This window comes from Halichoerus grypus, chromosome 6, assembly GCF_964656455.1.
Source record: "Halichoerus grypus chromosome 6, mHalGry1.hap1.1, whole genome shotgun sequence".
Taxonomy (NCBI): Eukaryota; Metazoa; Chordata; class Mammalia; order Carnivora; family Phocidae; genus Halichoerus; species Halichoerus grypus.
Window position 1 is genome coordinate 26,557,631 of NC_135717.1, and position 18,209 is coordinate 26,575,839.

The 18,209-nt window shown below is 38.0% G+C and overlaps 1 protein-coding gene across 3 annotated transcripts in view; it reads left to right on the plus strand.

Annotated features, from left to right (window-relative positions):
* SMG1 (SMG1 nonsense mediated mRNA decay associated PI3K related kinase) overlaps positions 1–18,209 on the plus strand; it is a 104,262-nt gene that overhangs the window by 19,525 nt on the left and 66,528 nt on the right. For 2 of the 3 annotated variants that reach the window (XM_036098956.2, XM_036098955.2), the window contains exons 2-7: positions 9,689–9,852; positions 10,569–10,724; positions 12,934–13,070; positions 14,060–14,118; positions 15,160–15,373; positions 18,080–18,205. In XM_036098956.2, the coding sequence (XP_035954849.2) occupies positions 9,689–9,852; positions 10,569–10,724; positions 12,934–13,070; positions 14,060–14,118; positions 15,160–15,373; positions 18,080–18,205 (856 nt within the window). Of the gene's footprint in view, positions 1–6,077; positions 6,136–9,688; positions 9,853–10,568; positions 10,725–12,933; positions 13,071–14,059; positions 14,119–15,159; positions 15,374–18,079; positions 18,206–18,209 lie in introns of all 3 variants that reach the window. The other variant, XM_036098957.2, reaches the window with a different exon arrangement.

Genomic DNA, 18,209 nt, shown 5'->3' on the forward strand with positions numbered 1-18,209 from the left:
GTCTAGTCTGTCCGTACCCCTCCCTTCTCTATGCTGCAGCCACTATGCTGTTCTCTTTTCCCTATGAAAGTTGTGTGGTGTAATATAGTACCCTCTGCTAACATCTCAAACAAGTGAGCAAATCGAAGCTAGTATATAAATATAACTACTAAGTGCAAACTAGTGTGGTACATACTTTGAGAGTTTGAGGAAGGAGCTGGATAATGGGATTTTTTTTTCTGAAATCACAGAGCATTTTATACTCCTAATTGGAACTTCAACTGACTTTATAGTTCTTTCCTTTCTAGATTATAAATTCTTACAGGATTGGAACCATCTTAGTTCACCTTTTGGGGTCATAAGCTCTTAGTCAATGCTCTTGTAGTAAATGATCAAGAAAATACTGATTTTGATAGAATGCTTTGTAGAGGAAGTGTGGGTTGAAGAAAAGTTAGTATTTGTTTAGGTTAGGTAGGGAACTGTATTCCACAGTTGAAAGGCCTCAGTTATGAGAATGGGTGATCATTTAGTCAACAAGTAATTTATATGCCATCCAGTCAGTGGGGATGTGTGGTAGGCAACACTGAGAGTCCCCTGCCCTTCTGGTATTTACAGTCTCCTGGCAGAACACGTTTAAATAAGCTTCTTAATGGGGCGCCTGGGTGGCTCAGTCATTAAGCATCTGCCTTTGGCTCAGGTCATGATCCCAGGGTCCTGGGATCGAGCCCTGTGTTGGGCTCCCTGCTCAGGGGGAGCCTGCTTCTCCCTCTTCCACTCCTTCTGCTTGTTTCCTCTCTCACTGTCTCTCTGTCAAATTAAAAAAAAAAAACAACTTTAAATAAGCTTCTCAAATCATCTAAGAGCTAAAGGGACTATTAGGTTCTCTGGTAGCACATATATAGCAGGACTACTAGCCAGACTCGGGAATCAGAAACTTTTCAAAGGAAAGCTGATGCTTGGAGGATAAAGAGAAATAAGCTAGGGTCAGCAAAGAGTGAGGACAAAGCCATTCCAGGCTGACTGGCTGAGCAAGGTGATTCTTTCTGTGGCAATGAAAGATTAGGTTGGATGGGGCATAGAGTGTAAAAGGGGTGGTTGGTAGAGATTTAGCTAAAAAGGGAAGTAAGGTACATGGGATGATAAGGGCAGTGAGAGGATATCAGATTTGTGTTTTATGATACTAATAATGGAATGTGGTGGAGAGATGGGATAGAGATGAGAATTGGAAGTGGGAAACATACCGTCTGACTGATCAAATAGTGCCATTTATTAGAAAGTAGTGGTTAGATGATGGCACCATTTATTAAAATGGGGATTCCAGGAAGAAAGGAGCCAGTTGTTATGTTTGAGGTATTAGAACATTGAGATTGTTTTATTTATTTATTTAAAATATTTTACTTATTTGACAGATACAGCGAGGGAGGGGACACAAGCAGGGGGAGTGGAGAGGGAGAAGGGCAGGCTCCCTGCTGAGCAGGAAGCCCCATGCGGGGCTCCATCCCAGGACCCTGGGATCATGACCTGAGCCAATCCCCTTAACTTCCCTTAATATTTTCCTCACACCAATCTGTTAAAATTCCAACCCTGGATAAACCCTAGTATCAGTTATCCATCCAGCTGAGCCACCCAGGCGCCCCGAGATTGGTTTTTAAACAGTTGGGTACATAGGTCTGGACCTCGGAGTGGACGTCAATGATGGAGCCCTAGATCTAGGAGCCGATGTCATACAGGTGGTAAATATTGCCATTGGCATGGATTAAATGAGAAAGTCAAAGTGAGATGAATAGAGGCCTAGGGTCAGGCTTTGAGATACCTCAAGATTTTGGGGTTTGGTAGAGGAGGTTGAGCAAGCCCTCAGAAGTTCCTGAGAAAGTAGAACCAGGTAGGAAGAAATACAGAGTACTTCATCCCATAAGCCAGAGGAAGGGAAGAATCTGGTTACTTTGAATTCTCAGGATCTCAGCACAGAGGGTTATTGTAAGAATTTTAAAAAGAGGTTTTCATTCAGCCCACCTCATTCCTCTGCAAGACACCTTTGTGCAGGCCATAGCCTGCTTAACTCTACTTAGCAGCCCTGTGCAAGCTGCTGAGAGGATGAGTAAGATAAAGCCTGAAGTATGTGTTTAGCAACCTGGGCTCATAGTTGGTTTTGCTGAAAGTAATGGGGCAGAAGCTGGATCAGCGTGGATTGAGGAGCCAGTAGAGGTGAAAAAACAGGGTGGGGAGTAGGGACAACTCTTAGTTTGCAGAGAGTGAAGGCAGATTATTTGGTGGAGGTCACGTGGGATTGATGGAGTTTTTGTTTTCTAATATTTTTTTAAATATGTTTTTGTATTTTTAAATGGGAAACATCAGAAAATTTTACATGTGTAAAGAGAAGATTCAGTTCAATGGGAAAGAAGAAAAGGGTATTTGCAAAGTTAAGAGAAGGTGGAAGTAGATGGAATCCCAATCAAGGCTTAGAATTGGGTGCAGATGTGTGATGGTATCTTTTTTTTTCTTGGTGAACCAGAGAGACAGAGAAGTGTGTGTGTGTGTGTGTGTGTAGTGGGGTTAGGAGAGTATTTTGGAATCTGAAGAGAATGGGGCAGGTCTGGATAATGCATGTAGAGAATGAGAGATGAACGTTGGAGGACCTGGGGATGTGGTGCTTACTTATGGATGATGGATAACTGATACTAGGGTTTATCCAGGGTTGGAATTTTAACAGATTGGTGAGGAAAATATTAAGGGGGGTTAAGGAGATCGGCAGGAGTGTTATTGAAATGATAGACCATAAACTCTAAGCTGAAAGGAGGTGAAGAAGGAAGAAAGTACTTGGACTGGGAAAAAGTAGAGTCACTGGAATTAAAGTTACTTTAAAAAACAACAACAACAATTAGAGTGGTATTGAGAGAGAGCGTGAATAGACAGTTGTCAAAAGTAAGTCATCAGGGGACATTGAGCAAGATGAACTAAAAAGGGGTTATGGAATTTTAGAGACAAGTAGGCCACAAGTGGCAGCTCCCCTTTGGCAGGAACAGTTTCACTGGAGTATTGATGGTGGAACCCAGGTTACAGTGAATTGAAAAGTGAGCGAAGATGAGGAAGGTAAATTTTTCCCAAGAGTTTTGGCTGTGAAGAGTCTAGACAATGAGAATTAGAAGGAAAAAGGGCGTTAAGATTTTTGCCCCCCCCCCTTTTTAAAGTAGGCTCCATGCCCCAGTGTGGGGCTTGAACTCGTGACCCCAAGATCTAGAGTCGCATGCTCTGATGGAGCCAGCCAGGATCCCCAAGATTCTGACTTTTGTTGTTGAAAGGAAAGACTCGAGGGTGCTCATGTGTTGCTGAGTGATGAGCAGTAGCAAAGTGGGAGATCCACAGCATACCTCAGAAAATAGGGGCAATGTATGGATTCAGAGCGTTGCTGTAGATAGGACATTTACTTGTTCCATGATGTGTGGGTGATGGGAAGAAAGGCTGTGTGTCAGCGTGTGGGTGAGTTTGTGGGTTTACTGGAAGGAAGTTGGCAGGCACTGGTGGAGTGCTGAAAACTTGAAAGTTAAACAGAACTTAATTTGAGTTCTTGCTCTGCCTTTTACCAGATGTGCAGCTTTCGGTCAGTTATGGAACCTTACGTCATCTGTAAGACGGCAATTTATTATCTTTAGTGATCATAATAGGATTATGTTAAAGATGAAATGAAGTACTAAATATATGTAAACTGCTTGGCTCAGTTGCTTACCAGATGTGGTAGGAGCTCAAAACTGTCAGCCCTTACTATTGAGAGTGCTGTAGAAGAATGGCTTGCATTTCTCGTGAAGCAGGAATGTGGAAGGTCATGTACTGGAAGAGCTGGGGAAAGGAGGAAGTGCAAAAAGTTTGAAAACTGTCTTGGAAAGGAGAGAACCCTGGTTAGGGAAACATGGGAAGTATTGAAGACCCAGTTGTAGACTGAGAATTACCTGGGGGTGGTATGTTGACCAACCTTTACACTGAGGACAATTGTGCATGTAGAGCAAAGGTTAAAATCTAATGTAGTACCCTCCTAGAGTTGCTTTGTTTGTCCCTTCTGGTTAATTTGGTTAGAGGTCAATCAGTAGAGGGTGTTTGAGATTCCTTGGAAGGGAAATTATACTGAAGTCAAATCTTGACTATGTTTGCTAAAGATGTTATTAAAAAACAAAATTTACAATCTTCAAAATTTTGGGTTAGAGCATGTTCAGTGATTTTAAATATAGATGCAGAGTTAGAGGAAACATGGTCCATAAAACCAGCCTTACTTCTGATACCAGTTCCAAGTTCAGGTGTCCCCAAGGCTACTCTTAGGTTGCATAAGTCACCAGAAGGACTTACTGAACTCATTGAAAGCTGTTCTACTCATGGTTACAGTTTATTACAGCTAAAAGATTCAGATTAAAATCAGCTACTGGTGAAGGCCCATACAACAGAGTCCAGAAAGGTTTTGAATGCAGAGCTTCCAATTGTCCTTTCCTTGTGAAGTCATGAACACAGTATTACTCTTCTGGTGTTGATGTGTGACACACAATACGCATGGAGTATTACCCATCATGGAAGCTCACCTAGGTATTGTTGTCTAGAGGTTTTTATTGGGACTCCATGATCGACTGCCTATATGCGTAAACTTAGTTTCCAGCCCTTCTGGAGGTTGAGCTGGTCCTTGGGACTCAAAGCCCCTTCACCCTCGTAAATCACGGTGTTACATTTTCTGGTGTGGCCCAAAGCCTCCAGGTGAACAAGGGCACTTTTATTAGGCATGGCATTCTAAGACTTTGGAGATTACCTTTCAGAAGCCAAGGGCAAAGGCCAGACAGACCTCCTTTGGTCTTGGTGAAATTATTTACAGTTTTACAAAAATAGTTAAATGTTTTCATATTTTGAGTCTACATTGCTATTTAGTTGAGTTTGATTAGTGATGGAAAACTGGTAAGAGAACCCATAAATAGATAATTAAGATTTGGTATTATATACACTTAATACTTAAGTAAGCTAGTGAAGTTTCATCAAGAAATTATATTAACTTGATATTTCAGTGCTGTAAAACCGATGTAAACTCATAATTTTGGCATGATGGTTCAGTTCTGTTTTACTAAATTTGAACTCACTATTTTCTCTTGTGGGAAGAGTTTCAAATAGTGAAGTCCATGAGCCTCCCAAATGAATTTTTTAGCCATAGATTCATATTTTATAGCATAGTTTCACCTTTTCATCTGTTCCTCATGAAACATGTCTGAATCCAGGTGAGTAACAGGCATCATAGGGATAACCTTGAATTTATTTCTAAAAGATAAATCATTTTCAAGTGGTATTAACTGTTAGTAATGAAAAACTCACAGCATATTCTACAACTACTTTATGACAGTGACACTATTTTTGCCAACCATTGCTTTCGAGAATAAATGCATTCCCACCTCATTGGCTTAAGTGCAAATCTCATTTCCTGGTTGATATCCATTACAAATTAGATCTCACCGTGTGAGAGCAAAAACCCTTAATAAGCCTAGTTAAAGACAACTTGAAGCAATATGATGCTTATTCCAGTGACACCACTAGGTGTGGTGTTTGCATCAAGTCATTTTGGGGTGCTTTATGGAAATGCTTCCTGATAGGGAATTCCCTGACTTCATACTTCCAGAGTGGTGCTTTTTTTGTTGTTGTTGTTTTTGCTTTTTAGTGCTTACAAGAACTGGACGAGACCACATGTAGCCAGGAGATACTATATCCCCTTGCACATGGTGGATTGTTGATGTGAGGTCTGAGGATTTGGGTCATTCAAAATAAGTGACCTCTCAGATTTATTACATTTTCTGTATACTCAGAATAGGTAACTAAATGAGCGGTAACTATATTTGCATGTGGTTTGTATGTTATAGTTAACATTTAAATTCTCTTATGTACTAAAAAGTTTTTTTGGTTTGCCACCTTAAGCCTCTCGGCACAGAGTGGCTTTCCATCTCAATTTTTGCTTCAGCATATGAACCCTAGAAGGCCATAGTACAACTAAAAGCACCTAACCCATGAATGATATTTGCTTCATGTTTGAACAACAAATGTTTTAACCCACTGTCTTCACTAATATTGTAACTACTGTCTTACAGATTGACTTGATGCAAAACATCACAAAGGCTCCATATTATACAGTATGCGATTTTTGAGGTATGAGCTTTAGAAACTTACCTCTCATGTGGCATGTACATCAGGCTTTAACTTCACTTTAATCATTTGGGGGAAATTTATGCATTTCTCTTTTTTCTCTCTCTCTCCATAATATTTTTAGAGTATTAAAGGGGCTGTGGAGGTATTTTTGATCCTTGCTAGTATGATTCTTAGTTTTAACAGATACGTTTTTTCTTATCACTAAACAGACACTACTTTCTGGCAGATGATAGCTTTTCCAGCCCTTATAACTGGCTTAACATTTATACCTGCCTCTTTGAATTCAAATCTGTATTTTGTGCCTTTGATTGCCTCATTTTAAGTGCTCATTTCCGTTCGTTAACAGTTTTCTATTTATTGGACTTGGTGGTGGTGTTGGTGCTAACAGCCTGGTACTGACTTTTTTTGAGACCTAAGCAGTCTTGATATTAAAAAAAATCAAGATTTCATATAAATGCTGAACCATTTTGTGCTTTTGGATTCAGACTACCTATAACTTGAATTCTGGTTGGAAATGTTTTGATCAGTTTGTTTTAAAAGAACGTGGCAACCAGTGAGTTTTTAGACAGTTCTGAGACAGTAGTTCTAACCCTAGTGATTTTGTTGTTCTTGTTGTTATATTTCTGAAAACCCAAACTCGGGGGGGAGGTGGAACTTGGTGTTCATAACTCATGGGATTTTAAAACCTATATTTCTAATAAATTGGGAAGTTGTTTCCATTCTTTTTTTCCAGTTTAGTTTGAAATCAAATGCTTTGTAGGTAGAAATGGATTTATTGGTAGGAGATTGCTTAATTTCTTCATTGAAGAACTTAAAATCAACTGCTATGTATTGGGTTTGAAAACTTGTTTTGGTTGTATTCCTGTGCTGTTGAACTGCTTATATATTATTTGTATGTTAGACCGGAAATCTTGAGTTTAGTATTATGGTCTTAATAACTTTTTTTTTTTAAGATTTGTTTATTTATTTGAGAGAGAGAGAGAACACTGGGAGGAGGGGCAGAGGGAGAGGGAATCTTAAGAAGACTCTGAGTGTAGAGCCCTATGTGGAGCTTTATCTCACAACTCTGAGGTCATGACCTGAGCTGAAACCAAGAGTCGGAAGCTTAACCAACTGCACCATCCGGGTGCCCCAGGGTCTTAACTAACTTTGAGCATACCCTGTAAGCTAAGTATTTAAGAATTTAGTATCTCATTGAAGCCTGACAACAACTTTACAGGTGAGATAGGTATTATCCCCATTTTATGCAAGAAACAACTGAGGCTTGGAGATTAAGTACCTTGTGGAAAGTCCCACTTACCTTTTCCGTGTTGGAGTTGGGATTTGAGCCCAAATCATTTTTTAACCCATATTCTCTGCTGCCTTACGTTTACTGCTATGTCCCCAGAAAAATGATACAAATACTTACCTCTTAGTAGTAAAGGTAGTATATGTGATATATAACATAATTTAAACAGGAAATTCAGACATTTTAAATATTGGTAGATTTTTGTTATCTTGTATCCGTTCATTTGCTAGCAGCTTACTTATCCAGGTTGTGTTAGGCGTCATACATACAGCCAAGTTCAAAATCTGTCAGAAAAGCTCTTAAGCTCTCTTTTCTTTTTCATTTCCCATCCAGAAATTTATGTTACGTTATGGTTTATTGTAGGCGCACATTTAATGTGCTATTTTTAAAAACATGGGAGATGCCATTACATTTGTTTTAAAAAGCTCTCATGCACCATTTAGTGTTAGGGGTACTTAAATGCTTACAGATTAATATGCTTAGAAAAAAATTCTCATTTTTTTCTTGAAATTCCATAGATTATATTTTTTCATCTATTGGAAATACTGAGCTTTGTTTTTTGTTTTTTTTTTAAGATTTTATTTGTTTATTTGACACAGAGAGAGACAGTGAGAGAGGGAACACAAGAAGGGGGAGTGGGAGAGGGAGAAGCAGGTTTTCCGCTGAACAGGGAGCCCGATGTGGGGCTTGATCCCAGGACCCTGGGATCATGACCTGAGCCAAAGGCAGACGCTTAACGACTCAGCCACCCAGGCTCCCCATTATACTGAGCTTTGTTGACAAGTGAACCCTGGATGTTTGAAGAAGATACTCCATTACGGAGCCTTAGTTATTTTAATATGCTAGGGTCATGGAATTTTATCAAGTTTCCAATTGAGAGCCTTTAGGAATAATTTAGATTTGTGCCATTTACCCAAGTTTAATTGGACCTGTTGTTTGCATTCCATATTAACAGTGGTTTCAGTAAGTATAGATCAGGTTGTCTGACTGAGCTTATGCTAAGTTCCATGTTTAGTATTTTTGTGGGTGGGGGCAAAGAAAAAATGATAAATTGAAATATATAAACAAACACTGAATTCATTTTTATATAAGAGGGAGGAGCCACAAGGGTTGAGGAATAGGCTAGTTTCTGCTTTTGCCAGTGTCCTCAAGTTTCCCAAATAATTGTGGGTTCAGTAGGTGTTTTTAGTACATACTATAAAAGTGATTTTTTTTCAGAAAGTTGTTCCTCTCAGAAGTAGTATTGATAGGACAGGAGCTTTTTTCTTGGTATTTTTCATATGGTGTTGTAGTGTTGTCTTATTTCTTGACGCTTTATGTTTGATGGTTGGAAGAATGAGGCTCATGAGAAATTATGAAACTCAGCTCCTCGTTGTACTGATGAGGACATTGAGGCATAGAACTGGTCCTTAGATAAGGATAATTACCTTGGGGCTGTACCACTTGTTTATTAATGGCCAAGTATCAGGGATTATTCTACACACTACTTGACTTTTAAGTAGATGATGGACTGCAACCTTCAAATTCAGCTTTATTGGATTCCTGATATCTTATTTTTATTTTTCTCAGTTTTTATAATTTTGATAGTGTCTATAGTTAAGGCATCTTCAGTGAAGTTTCCAATACATTAAAATTATCTTACTTTCCAGCTAGTGTGTTTTTATATCCTGTCGAGCTTGCTTTCAAATATCATTCTGTAATTTACTTTCCCACCAAATAATCCACCAAAAGTTAGGAATTCAGGTGAGAGAGAGAGAATATGCCACATTGCCCCTGCCTTATATGTTGCCAGTGCTTTTTATTTTTATGACTGGGAAAACTGTAACTTTTCCACTGATTAACCTCTCCTGGGAGGAGAGCTGAGGCAGAATGATTCCTTTTATCAAATCATGTGAAGAGAATCCTGGACAAGGGTGACCAACTGTCTTATTTTGCCTTGGACTGAAGAGGGGGGTTCATGGACATGGGATTTCCATTGCTAAAATTGTTAACCCTTGACCACAGCAGGATGAGTTGGTCACTCTAATCCTGGTAATTATCCGTATTTCTGAATGGGTCTGTAGAAGAGAAGGGGCTGAACAGCTAGCTTTTCATTCATTGACAATCCCTTCCCTGTTGAAAGACTTATTAGTGATTGGAGTGCTTATTTATAATAGTAATGATTTAAAAATTAGAGTGGCAGGAGAGGCTTGAATAAAAGATTTATGAGTTGGGCTGTGAAAATATTTGTTTAAAGTTTAATCTTATACTCTTCTCTCTTTACAGAACTGATAGTGCATCAGCCGACCCAGATACTTTAAAATATTCTTCATCCAGAGATCGGGGTGGGTCTTCTTCTTATGGACTGCAACCTTCAAATTCAGCTGTGGTGTCTCGGCAAAGGCACGATGATACCAGAGTCCACACTGACATACAGAATGACGAAAAGGGTATATATGCTTCCTTTATTGTTAGAGGCATGTTTTTTGGTTTGTTTTTTAACCTACCAGCCTTTCCCTAGCTTTCTCTTTCCCTCTCTTTTTCTCCCCTACTTCTCTCTTTCTCTTAATATGCTTAAAATATAAATATTAAATAGGTGCTGTTGTTGAAACTTCATAAGTTTACCCCTTCATTAAAAATTTTTTTAAATTTTTGTACATTATAATACACACAGGCAGTTTCCTTGCCACCCATAATATCACAAAGGCTGAAGTCTCCTGACTACTATCTCTCCTCTAGACTTTTAAAAGTTTTTTTTTTTTTTTAAATAAATTTTATTTATTTATTTGACAGAGAGATAGCACAAGTAGGGAGAGGGAGAAGCAGGCTCCCCGCCGAGCAGGGAGCCCGATGCGGGGCTCGATCCCAGGATCCTGGGATCATGACCTGAGCCGAAGGCAGACGCTTAACAACTGAGCCAGCCAGGCGCCCCGACTTTTAAAAGTTTTTAAAGTGCAAAATCTGACTTAATTTAGTTTACATTTCTTTTATCTTCTGTGGATGGACAAAATGAAATCAAGATGATTTCAAAGCCGGGGCAGCACAAGGGAAGAGTAGGAGAAGCAAAGGCTGGTTGAGCTGTAGATGGGTAGTAAGATCCTGAACTGTCAGGAATTGATTGAGTAAAGCAAAGAACCCTATTAAAATATGTAAATATCGTTTTTAGGTGGCTACAGCGTCAATGGAGGATCTGGGGAAAATACTTATGGTCGGAAGTCGTTGGGGCAAGAGCTGAGGGTTAACAATGTGACCAGCCCTGAGTTCACCAGTATTCAGCATGGCAGTCGTGCGTTAGCCATCAAAGACATGAGGAAATCACAGGGTAAGATTGGACAAACTGGGGGCCAGTCACAAATGCCTCCACAAACACCTGTATCCTTTTCTCCCCCCGGATGCCGTATTTCTTTTCTTTTCTTTCTTTTTTTTTTTTTTAAGATTTTTTTTTTTTTTATTAGAGCACAAGCAGGGGAGCGGCAGGCAGAGGGAGAAGCAGGCTCCCCGCCAAGCAGGGAGCCCGATGTGGGACTCGATCCCATGACCTCGGGATCATGACCTGAGCTGAAGGCAGATGCTTAACTGTCTGAGCCACCCAGGCACCCAGGATGCTGTATTTCTTACTAATGCTTTGCACACATGAGTTGGTTCGTTTACTTCGAGTTGAAAAACATGTACAGATGATAATTGTTTGCATTCTTTCTCCTGTAAACTGTTTCTTAGACTAAATCCTCACAGGAAAGGCTTTAATACTTTTTTAGAGTATACTTTCTAGAGAATTCTCCTAAAATTTGAAGACTAGATGAGATTTAAAGAAACTTTTTCTGGTCATAGTGGATAATGAATGTCTGGTGTGTGGTGGACTCTCCCTGCAGCAGGTCCTTGAACTCTAGGGTCTGTAGGGGCTATGGTTATAAATGGAGTGGGTGCTTTTCTAGAGTTAAGTATGCTGATACCACCTTCTGCCTTATAACATAGCCTCACTGTATAGGTAAAATGCCTTGAATGTCAGGTGATCATTAGTTTTCTAAAAGAGAAATTTATTTTGTTGGTAAAGCTAAGTATGAAATCAGGATTTCTGATTTATATACTTTGTTGGATATAGTCACTCTTTGGACATTTAGTTTATGACCATTTGCTTCCACGGTGGTGTGTGTATATGTATGTGTTGTGTGTATCTTGGTGAATATCTTTGTGCATATAGCTGCTTTTTTTTTTTTTTGCATATGGCTTTTAAAAAATGAATTCTTTTGTATAAATTTTCAGAAGTGGACCCACTAGTCAGAGGCTATGCTGTTTCTTAAGAGTGTTTGAAGCCCTTGACTTGGTACGATAGAAGCTAGAAAGTGAGTCCAAAGATAATTGAGTCCAGTTCTTTCTCCTCTGAGGCTCAGAGATAAGTAGTTTGCTAGTGGCAGAATTGTAAATAGAGCCTAGATTTCCTGGCTTGTAACCTAATGACATTTTCAGTGTCCATCTTTACTGAAATACTCAATGGGCTAGGGATTAAAAAGAGAATCATTTTCCTTCTCTCAGATGTTGTAATTTCTTTTAGTAATTTTTTTCCATGCCTTAGAAATGAAACTATTAGACTCTTTAATGTGGTTTGTTTTTACTGTATATTGGTTAATCATTAAATAGCACACCTGAAAATATAAAAAGAAAAATTTAGTACTTAAATGTATTTTTCTTGGCAATTGTTTGAGCATTCTTGTTTGTTCTTGTCATTAAAAAATAAAGGGCAGAACAGTTCTGGTTGTGCCTAGTGGCATCATGCCTTGTACATGGTTGGTGGTAATTAGACATTTGTTGAACTGAATGTTTGATTGCAGTTCACAAAAACTTTGTCTTAGGAAAATAATAATAATGTGAACAAGAGACTTCCCTCCACTGGATACCACATGCCCTCACTGGATACCAAGTGAGAATTAGAATCATACAGCCTCTTTTCTGCCTGTTTGAGACTTTGTCCCTAACCTGTAGACATTTCTTACCTGTACTCATGCTCTTTACCTGGATGTCGAAAAGATTGTGGAACAAATCTGAAGAAAGTAATTTCTTTTTTTTTTTTTTAAAGATTTTATTTATTTATTTGAGAGAGAGAGAATGAGAGAGAGCGAGTACATGAGAGGGGGGAGGGTCAGAGGGAGAAGCAGACTCCCTGCTGAGCAGGGAGCCCGATGCGGGACTCGATCCAGGGACTCCAGGGACTCCAGGATCATGACCTGAGCCGAAGGCAGTCGCTTAACCAACTGAGCCACCCAGGCGCCCTGAAGAAAGTAATTTCTAAGCCGCCTTTTTTTCTCTCAACTGGTCCTCTGGAATGAGGTCTTTGCTTAGGTTTCTCTTTTTTGAGGGTCTGCTTTGTGCCTAGCAGTCTGCTGGAATTTGGCTTCTAGTGACAAAAAGTGTACCGGGACCTGCATTCAGTTGAAGTTTTATTGTTTAGTGGACTGTGATTTTTGATGTACTTTAAAATATTTGGGCTGTAAAGTTTCTGTGTTTATACTCAATGCATAACATGTTTATTTTCACAGAGCGATCGATGTCTTACTCTGATGAGTCTCGACTGTCGAATCTTCTTCGGAGGATCACCCGGGAAGACGACAGAGACCGAAGACTGGCTACTGTAAAGCAGTTGAAAGAATTTATTCAGCAACCAGAAAATAAGCTGGTGAGTACAGTATGGAAGTGTTGATAACTTTTGTGTTTCCATAATAAAGTAGATGATGCTATCTGGAGTGGTTTAAGAAGGGAAGAGTTTTGCTTCTTAGGAAAAATGACAGGGATTCCTTATTCTAGGTTAATTTGGCCTATATTATAATGATTGAGAACTTGATGACCCTGATGTGTAATTTACCTGCCATTGGTGGATCCACACTGGTGTCTTCTACAGTAAAGTGCTTTTAACCTTTAATACATTTATTCTGTTGTCCTTAGAATTTTATTTTCTGTATGCCAGGACAGACTATGTCTTTGTTTTTCATATGTGAAATTGGGATTGGGGTGTATGTATTTTGTTCACGGGTAGGTGTGGTCTGGTGGCCAGGGCTAACTAAATGGAAAAATCCTTTAAAGAAGAAAGTTCAGGAGCAGTTACAAATTTCTCTCCAGTCTGAGTAATTCTCCTAATGTGAAATTAAGAACTTGATATAGAGCAGGAAAAAATTAATGAGAATGGTATGGTGAGTCAAATAATATTTGGTTCAAAGCAAGTTTTCTACCTCCCCCCATTTTATTATGAAAAAATTAAAATACATAGCAAATGCAATTTTTGAAAACATTTCAAAATATATATAGATACTGAATATCATATGTCTGCCATCTAAATTCTGTCATTAACATTTTATCATGTTGCTTTGTCACGTATCTCTTTACCTCTTCATCAGTCCATCTCTTAGTGCATTTCAGAGTAAATAAGCTTTTTCAGTTTATGTTTCTCATTGATGATCATGGCAGTACATAGGAATGGGTAAATTTCTTTCAGAATCTGAAAGGAAACTTGTAATACTCCTGATACATACTAACTGCGGACTGGGAATAATAAGAAAAGGAAGGTGTGCTATTTGATTAGAATTTGGAGGGGAATGCAAGTAAAAAGTACACAATGTTATTGAAAGTACAGGAATTTGAAGTTTTTATACATGTGGTTTTTTTTTTAAGGTACTAGTTAAACAATTGGATAATATCTTGGCTGCTGTACATGATGTGCTTAATGAAAGGTAAGTAACCAATGGGTAATTTTAAGACTTTAAATATATTTTTAGAAATTATTAAAAAATATGCAAGACGATAAAGCCATTGGTGGCTTCATTTATGAATATCTACTTAATGTTTTACTGGGTTCTTCTGCCATCTTTATCTATGTTAAAGTATTTATATGTTAATTACCATTGACTACAAATGGAATCCACTTGAAAGGAAATGCCTTTTTTTTATTTTTCTTTCTTTCTTTTTTTTTTTCTAATTTGTCAACATGACTGAGTAATTGAGCATTGACTTGTGGAATGCCATAAACTCTTAATGCAGGCATGAATGAATGCGATTAACTTTTGTAAACTAGAGAATTTTGAAACTGCTTAGAGAATAGAGGTGAAAGGGAGCTTCCTTCTTTGGGCAACAGTGGATTCAGACCACCTGCTCTACGAGGCTACTGGGGTTCTCCACAAAGGTGTGCAGTCTGTTCTTCGTATGGGGATTCCCAAAGAATTGCAGTGTTGGAAAGCACCAAAAACTCATCTCAGCAGGTCACGAACCTTACTGCTTTTTGATGGTTTCATTTTATATAGTTAGTTATTAATATACTTAAATCAGTGCTGTTATCCTGTTAAGTTTGTTGTGCTTTAACTAGTACCATTTCCTGTTTTATAGTCCTTACCTACTGAACACTACATCATATGTAGTTATTTGTAGTGTGTTTTATCTGATCCTTGTTGCTGCCCTTTTCTGTGGATTATTTAATGTAGCTTGAGATGGAATTTGAAGCCTGATTTTTAGTATTTCTGGGCCTTTCCTTACTGTTTGTGAATAATTGATTCTGTAAAAGAAAAGCTAATGTGTCTAACAAAGGTACTTTTGGGCACTGTGGGATAGAGAGAGTAAAGAGCATATTTAAGATAAAATTTCAATCTTTTATGTAGTTCGAATAGAAAATTAAAAAAAAATCGTTGAAGACATTCTTTTGTAAAATGTGTCATTCTTGTCATCTTTGAAAGCTTAAACCTTTCGTGTGTTTTATTTTGTTTGCATTGAAATAAACACAGTAGCAAATTGCTTCAGGAGTTGAGACAGGAGGGAGCTTGCTGTCTTGGCCTTCTTTGTGCTTCTCTGAGCTATGAGGCTGAGAAGATCTTCAAATGGATTTTTAGCAAATTTAGCTCATCTGCAAAAGATGAAGTTAAACTCCTCTACTTATGTGCCACCTACAAAGCATTAGAGACTGTAGGAGAAAAGAAAGCCTTTTCATCTGTAATGCAGGTAAGAATGAGGGGGGAAATTGATGCATTTGGAAAGAAAATTATCCTTAACAATTTTCTAGTAATGTTTTTGGAGAGGAACTTGGAGAAAGGAAACTTAGTATAGGGGTTATCTACTGATAGTAAATATGATATAAATAACATTTCTCTTTCTGAGTTTTAGTTAAAGGATACAAATTAAAAGGTAGATTTAAAATAAGTTAGATTTTTCTTTTGTCTTTTCGCTTTTTTGAAGCTTTCCTTTGAATTTTGCTTAGTACTAGAATCATTTGCACATTTGAAAATAGGGACTCTGAGGAAAGCTGGATAGGAGGGGACTTGACTTTTCTGAGGGAGACAAAAACTGAATGACACAACTCATTCTAGGCCTTTTTAGGTTTAATAATACGTCCAAAATTCTTATTCCAAGTGATATAAAATAATTTTGTGTAAATGAAAACCAGCCTTACTTAGCTTTATTTCACTTTTGTGTAAGTATATTAAAAGATCATTCTCAATTTAAGTTTGAGCAAAGTTACAAGCAGTTAAATTTTTGTTAAGTAGGTGTGAGAGAGCAGAGAGCAGGGTGAGGGGCAGAGGTAGAAGCAGACATAGAAGCAGACTCCCCACTGAGCAGGGAGCCTGATGCGGGACTTGATCCCAGGACTCCCAAGTCTAACCTACTGAGCCACCCAGGTGCCCCAGATATCTTTTATTTATATGTCTTCTTTACAATTGATGATATGCTTTATTTTGCTTAAGTCACTTTAAATGATATAGTCTGTTTTTTAAAAATCCATTTTTCTTTGATTACAGAGGTTATGTGAAAAATTTTGGGAAAGATTCAGAAAATTATCTGTAACTAAATATCATAACACCAAATTAGGCTTATTCTGCATATAGTTTTAATATTTTGAACATTTCTTCAAATATTGATTTTGAAAATTTTCAAATCCACAGGAAAACAAGTGGACCAGTATAATAAATACCCATATGTCCTTTATCTAGATTTGTCACTTATTAACATTTTGCTACACTTGTTTTATTTCCACACACATAGTTCAACTTTTTTGTTGAACTATTTGAAAAGAAATTACACATGTCATGACAATTCACCCTGTAATGCCTCAACATACATCCCCTAAAAATAAGGCTGTTCTCTTATATTAACAACAAAATTATTATCATACCTAAGAAAATTAATTTTATTATATAAGGCAATCCATATTCAAACTTCTGCCCTTAAGATATCTTTTACAGCTTTTGTCTTACCTGACCCAGGATTCCGCCCAGACTTGTGTATAGTTTGGTGCTGTGCCTCTTTAATCGCTATTAATTAGAACAGTTCACACCTTTTTTTGTCCCTCATCTTTGTGGAGTGGTCTACTTCCTGGGTTTGTCTGATTGCTATTTCCTGATTTTAAACCTTTTGGTCATGAATACTTCCTGGGTTCATTCTTACTGTTGCATCACACCAGCAGGCATATAACTTCAGTTTGTCTTCCTGTCAGGGATGAAGAGTTTGATCACTTGGTTGAGGTGATGACCACCAGAATTTTTCTGTTGTGGAGGCTTATTTTTCTCCTTTTGTAATTAGTAATCTGGGCATGATACCTTGAGACCTTCTGAATATCCTGTTTTTTAGTTCTAGTTCACTCAATGATTTCGGCACCCATTCATATTCAGTACCTGTGTAGATTATAACATTGGCAAAATGTTAGGTACTTTTCCAGTTCTAGCATTTTTTCTGTAGTTACAACCTCATTCTTTTGTAAAGAAGAGCTTTACTTTTTAGGAAAAAATGGTTTCTAACAGCTACAAAATATTCTGTCAGTGGCATGCCATATATTTGTTTAAAAAATAGAGCTATAGGGGTGCCTGGGTGGCTCAGTCATTAAGGGTCTGCCTTCGGCTCAGGTCATGATCCCAGGGTCCTGGGATCGAGCCCTACGTCATCGGGCTCTCTGCTCAGTGGGAAGCCTGCTTCTCCCTCTCCCACTCCCCCTGCTTGTGTTCCCATTCTCGCTGTGTCTCTCTCTGTCAAATAAATAAAATCTTAAAAAAAATCGATCTATATATAGTGGTAACATGAGCCTGTATGTCTGTTATTCATGTGTTGGGGCCATGCTAATCTTCTCTAAATCATTCAAATTTGAAGCAAGTACTAATAACCTAAAGCATAAATTTTATAAAATTTGCTATAAATTTTGAATTGGAAAGTAATTGTGGTACTTTAAAGAAAAGTTTTCCAAGCACATCTTAATTTTTGTTCTTGAAATTTAATCAAGTCCATGGTATTAAAGAGAGCATTTAGGAATAATGTGAACAGACATTACTTAGGAATAATATTAAGAGACATTAAAGAAGAGGAAACAATATTTATTTTCAGCCTGTTCATGGTGGAATGAAATGTTTTCAACTTATTTTTGAGCTAAAACTGCAGACTTTCTTTTCTTTGGTATCATAATCAATTTTAGATAAAATCACTTTTTTAAAAAAAAGATTTTATTATTTGAGAGAGAGAGCACACGCTCGCACGAGAGGGGTGAAGGGCAGAGGAGGAAGCAGACTCTGTGCTGAGCAGGGAGCCCTACTCCGAGGCTCAATCCCAGGACCCTGGGGTCATGACCTGAGCCAAAGATAAAGTCACTTTTAAATAATGAGCCCAACATGCTTGTTTTCTTCCTGTTTTGTTGAATATTCATGGTTTATAACTTTTATTTTTTAGCTTGTAATGACCAGCCTACAGTCCATTCTTGAAAATGTGGATACACCAGAATTACTTTGCAAATGTGTTAAGTGCATTCTTTTGGTGGCTCGATGTTACCCTCATATTTTCAGCACTAATTTTAGGGTGA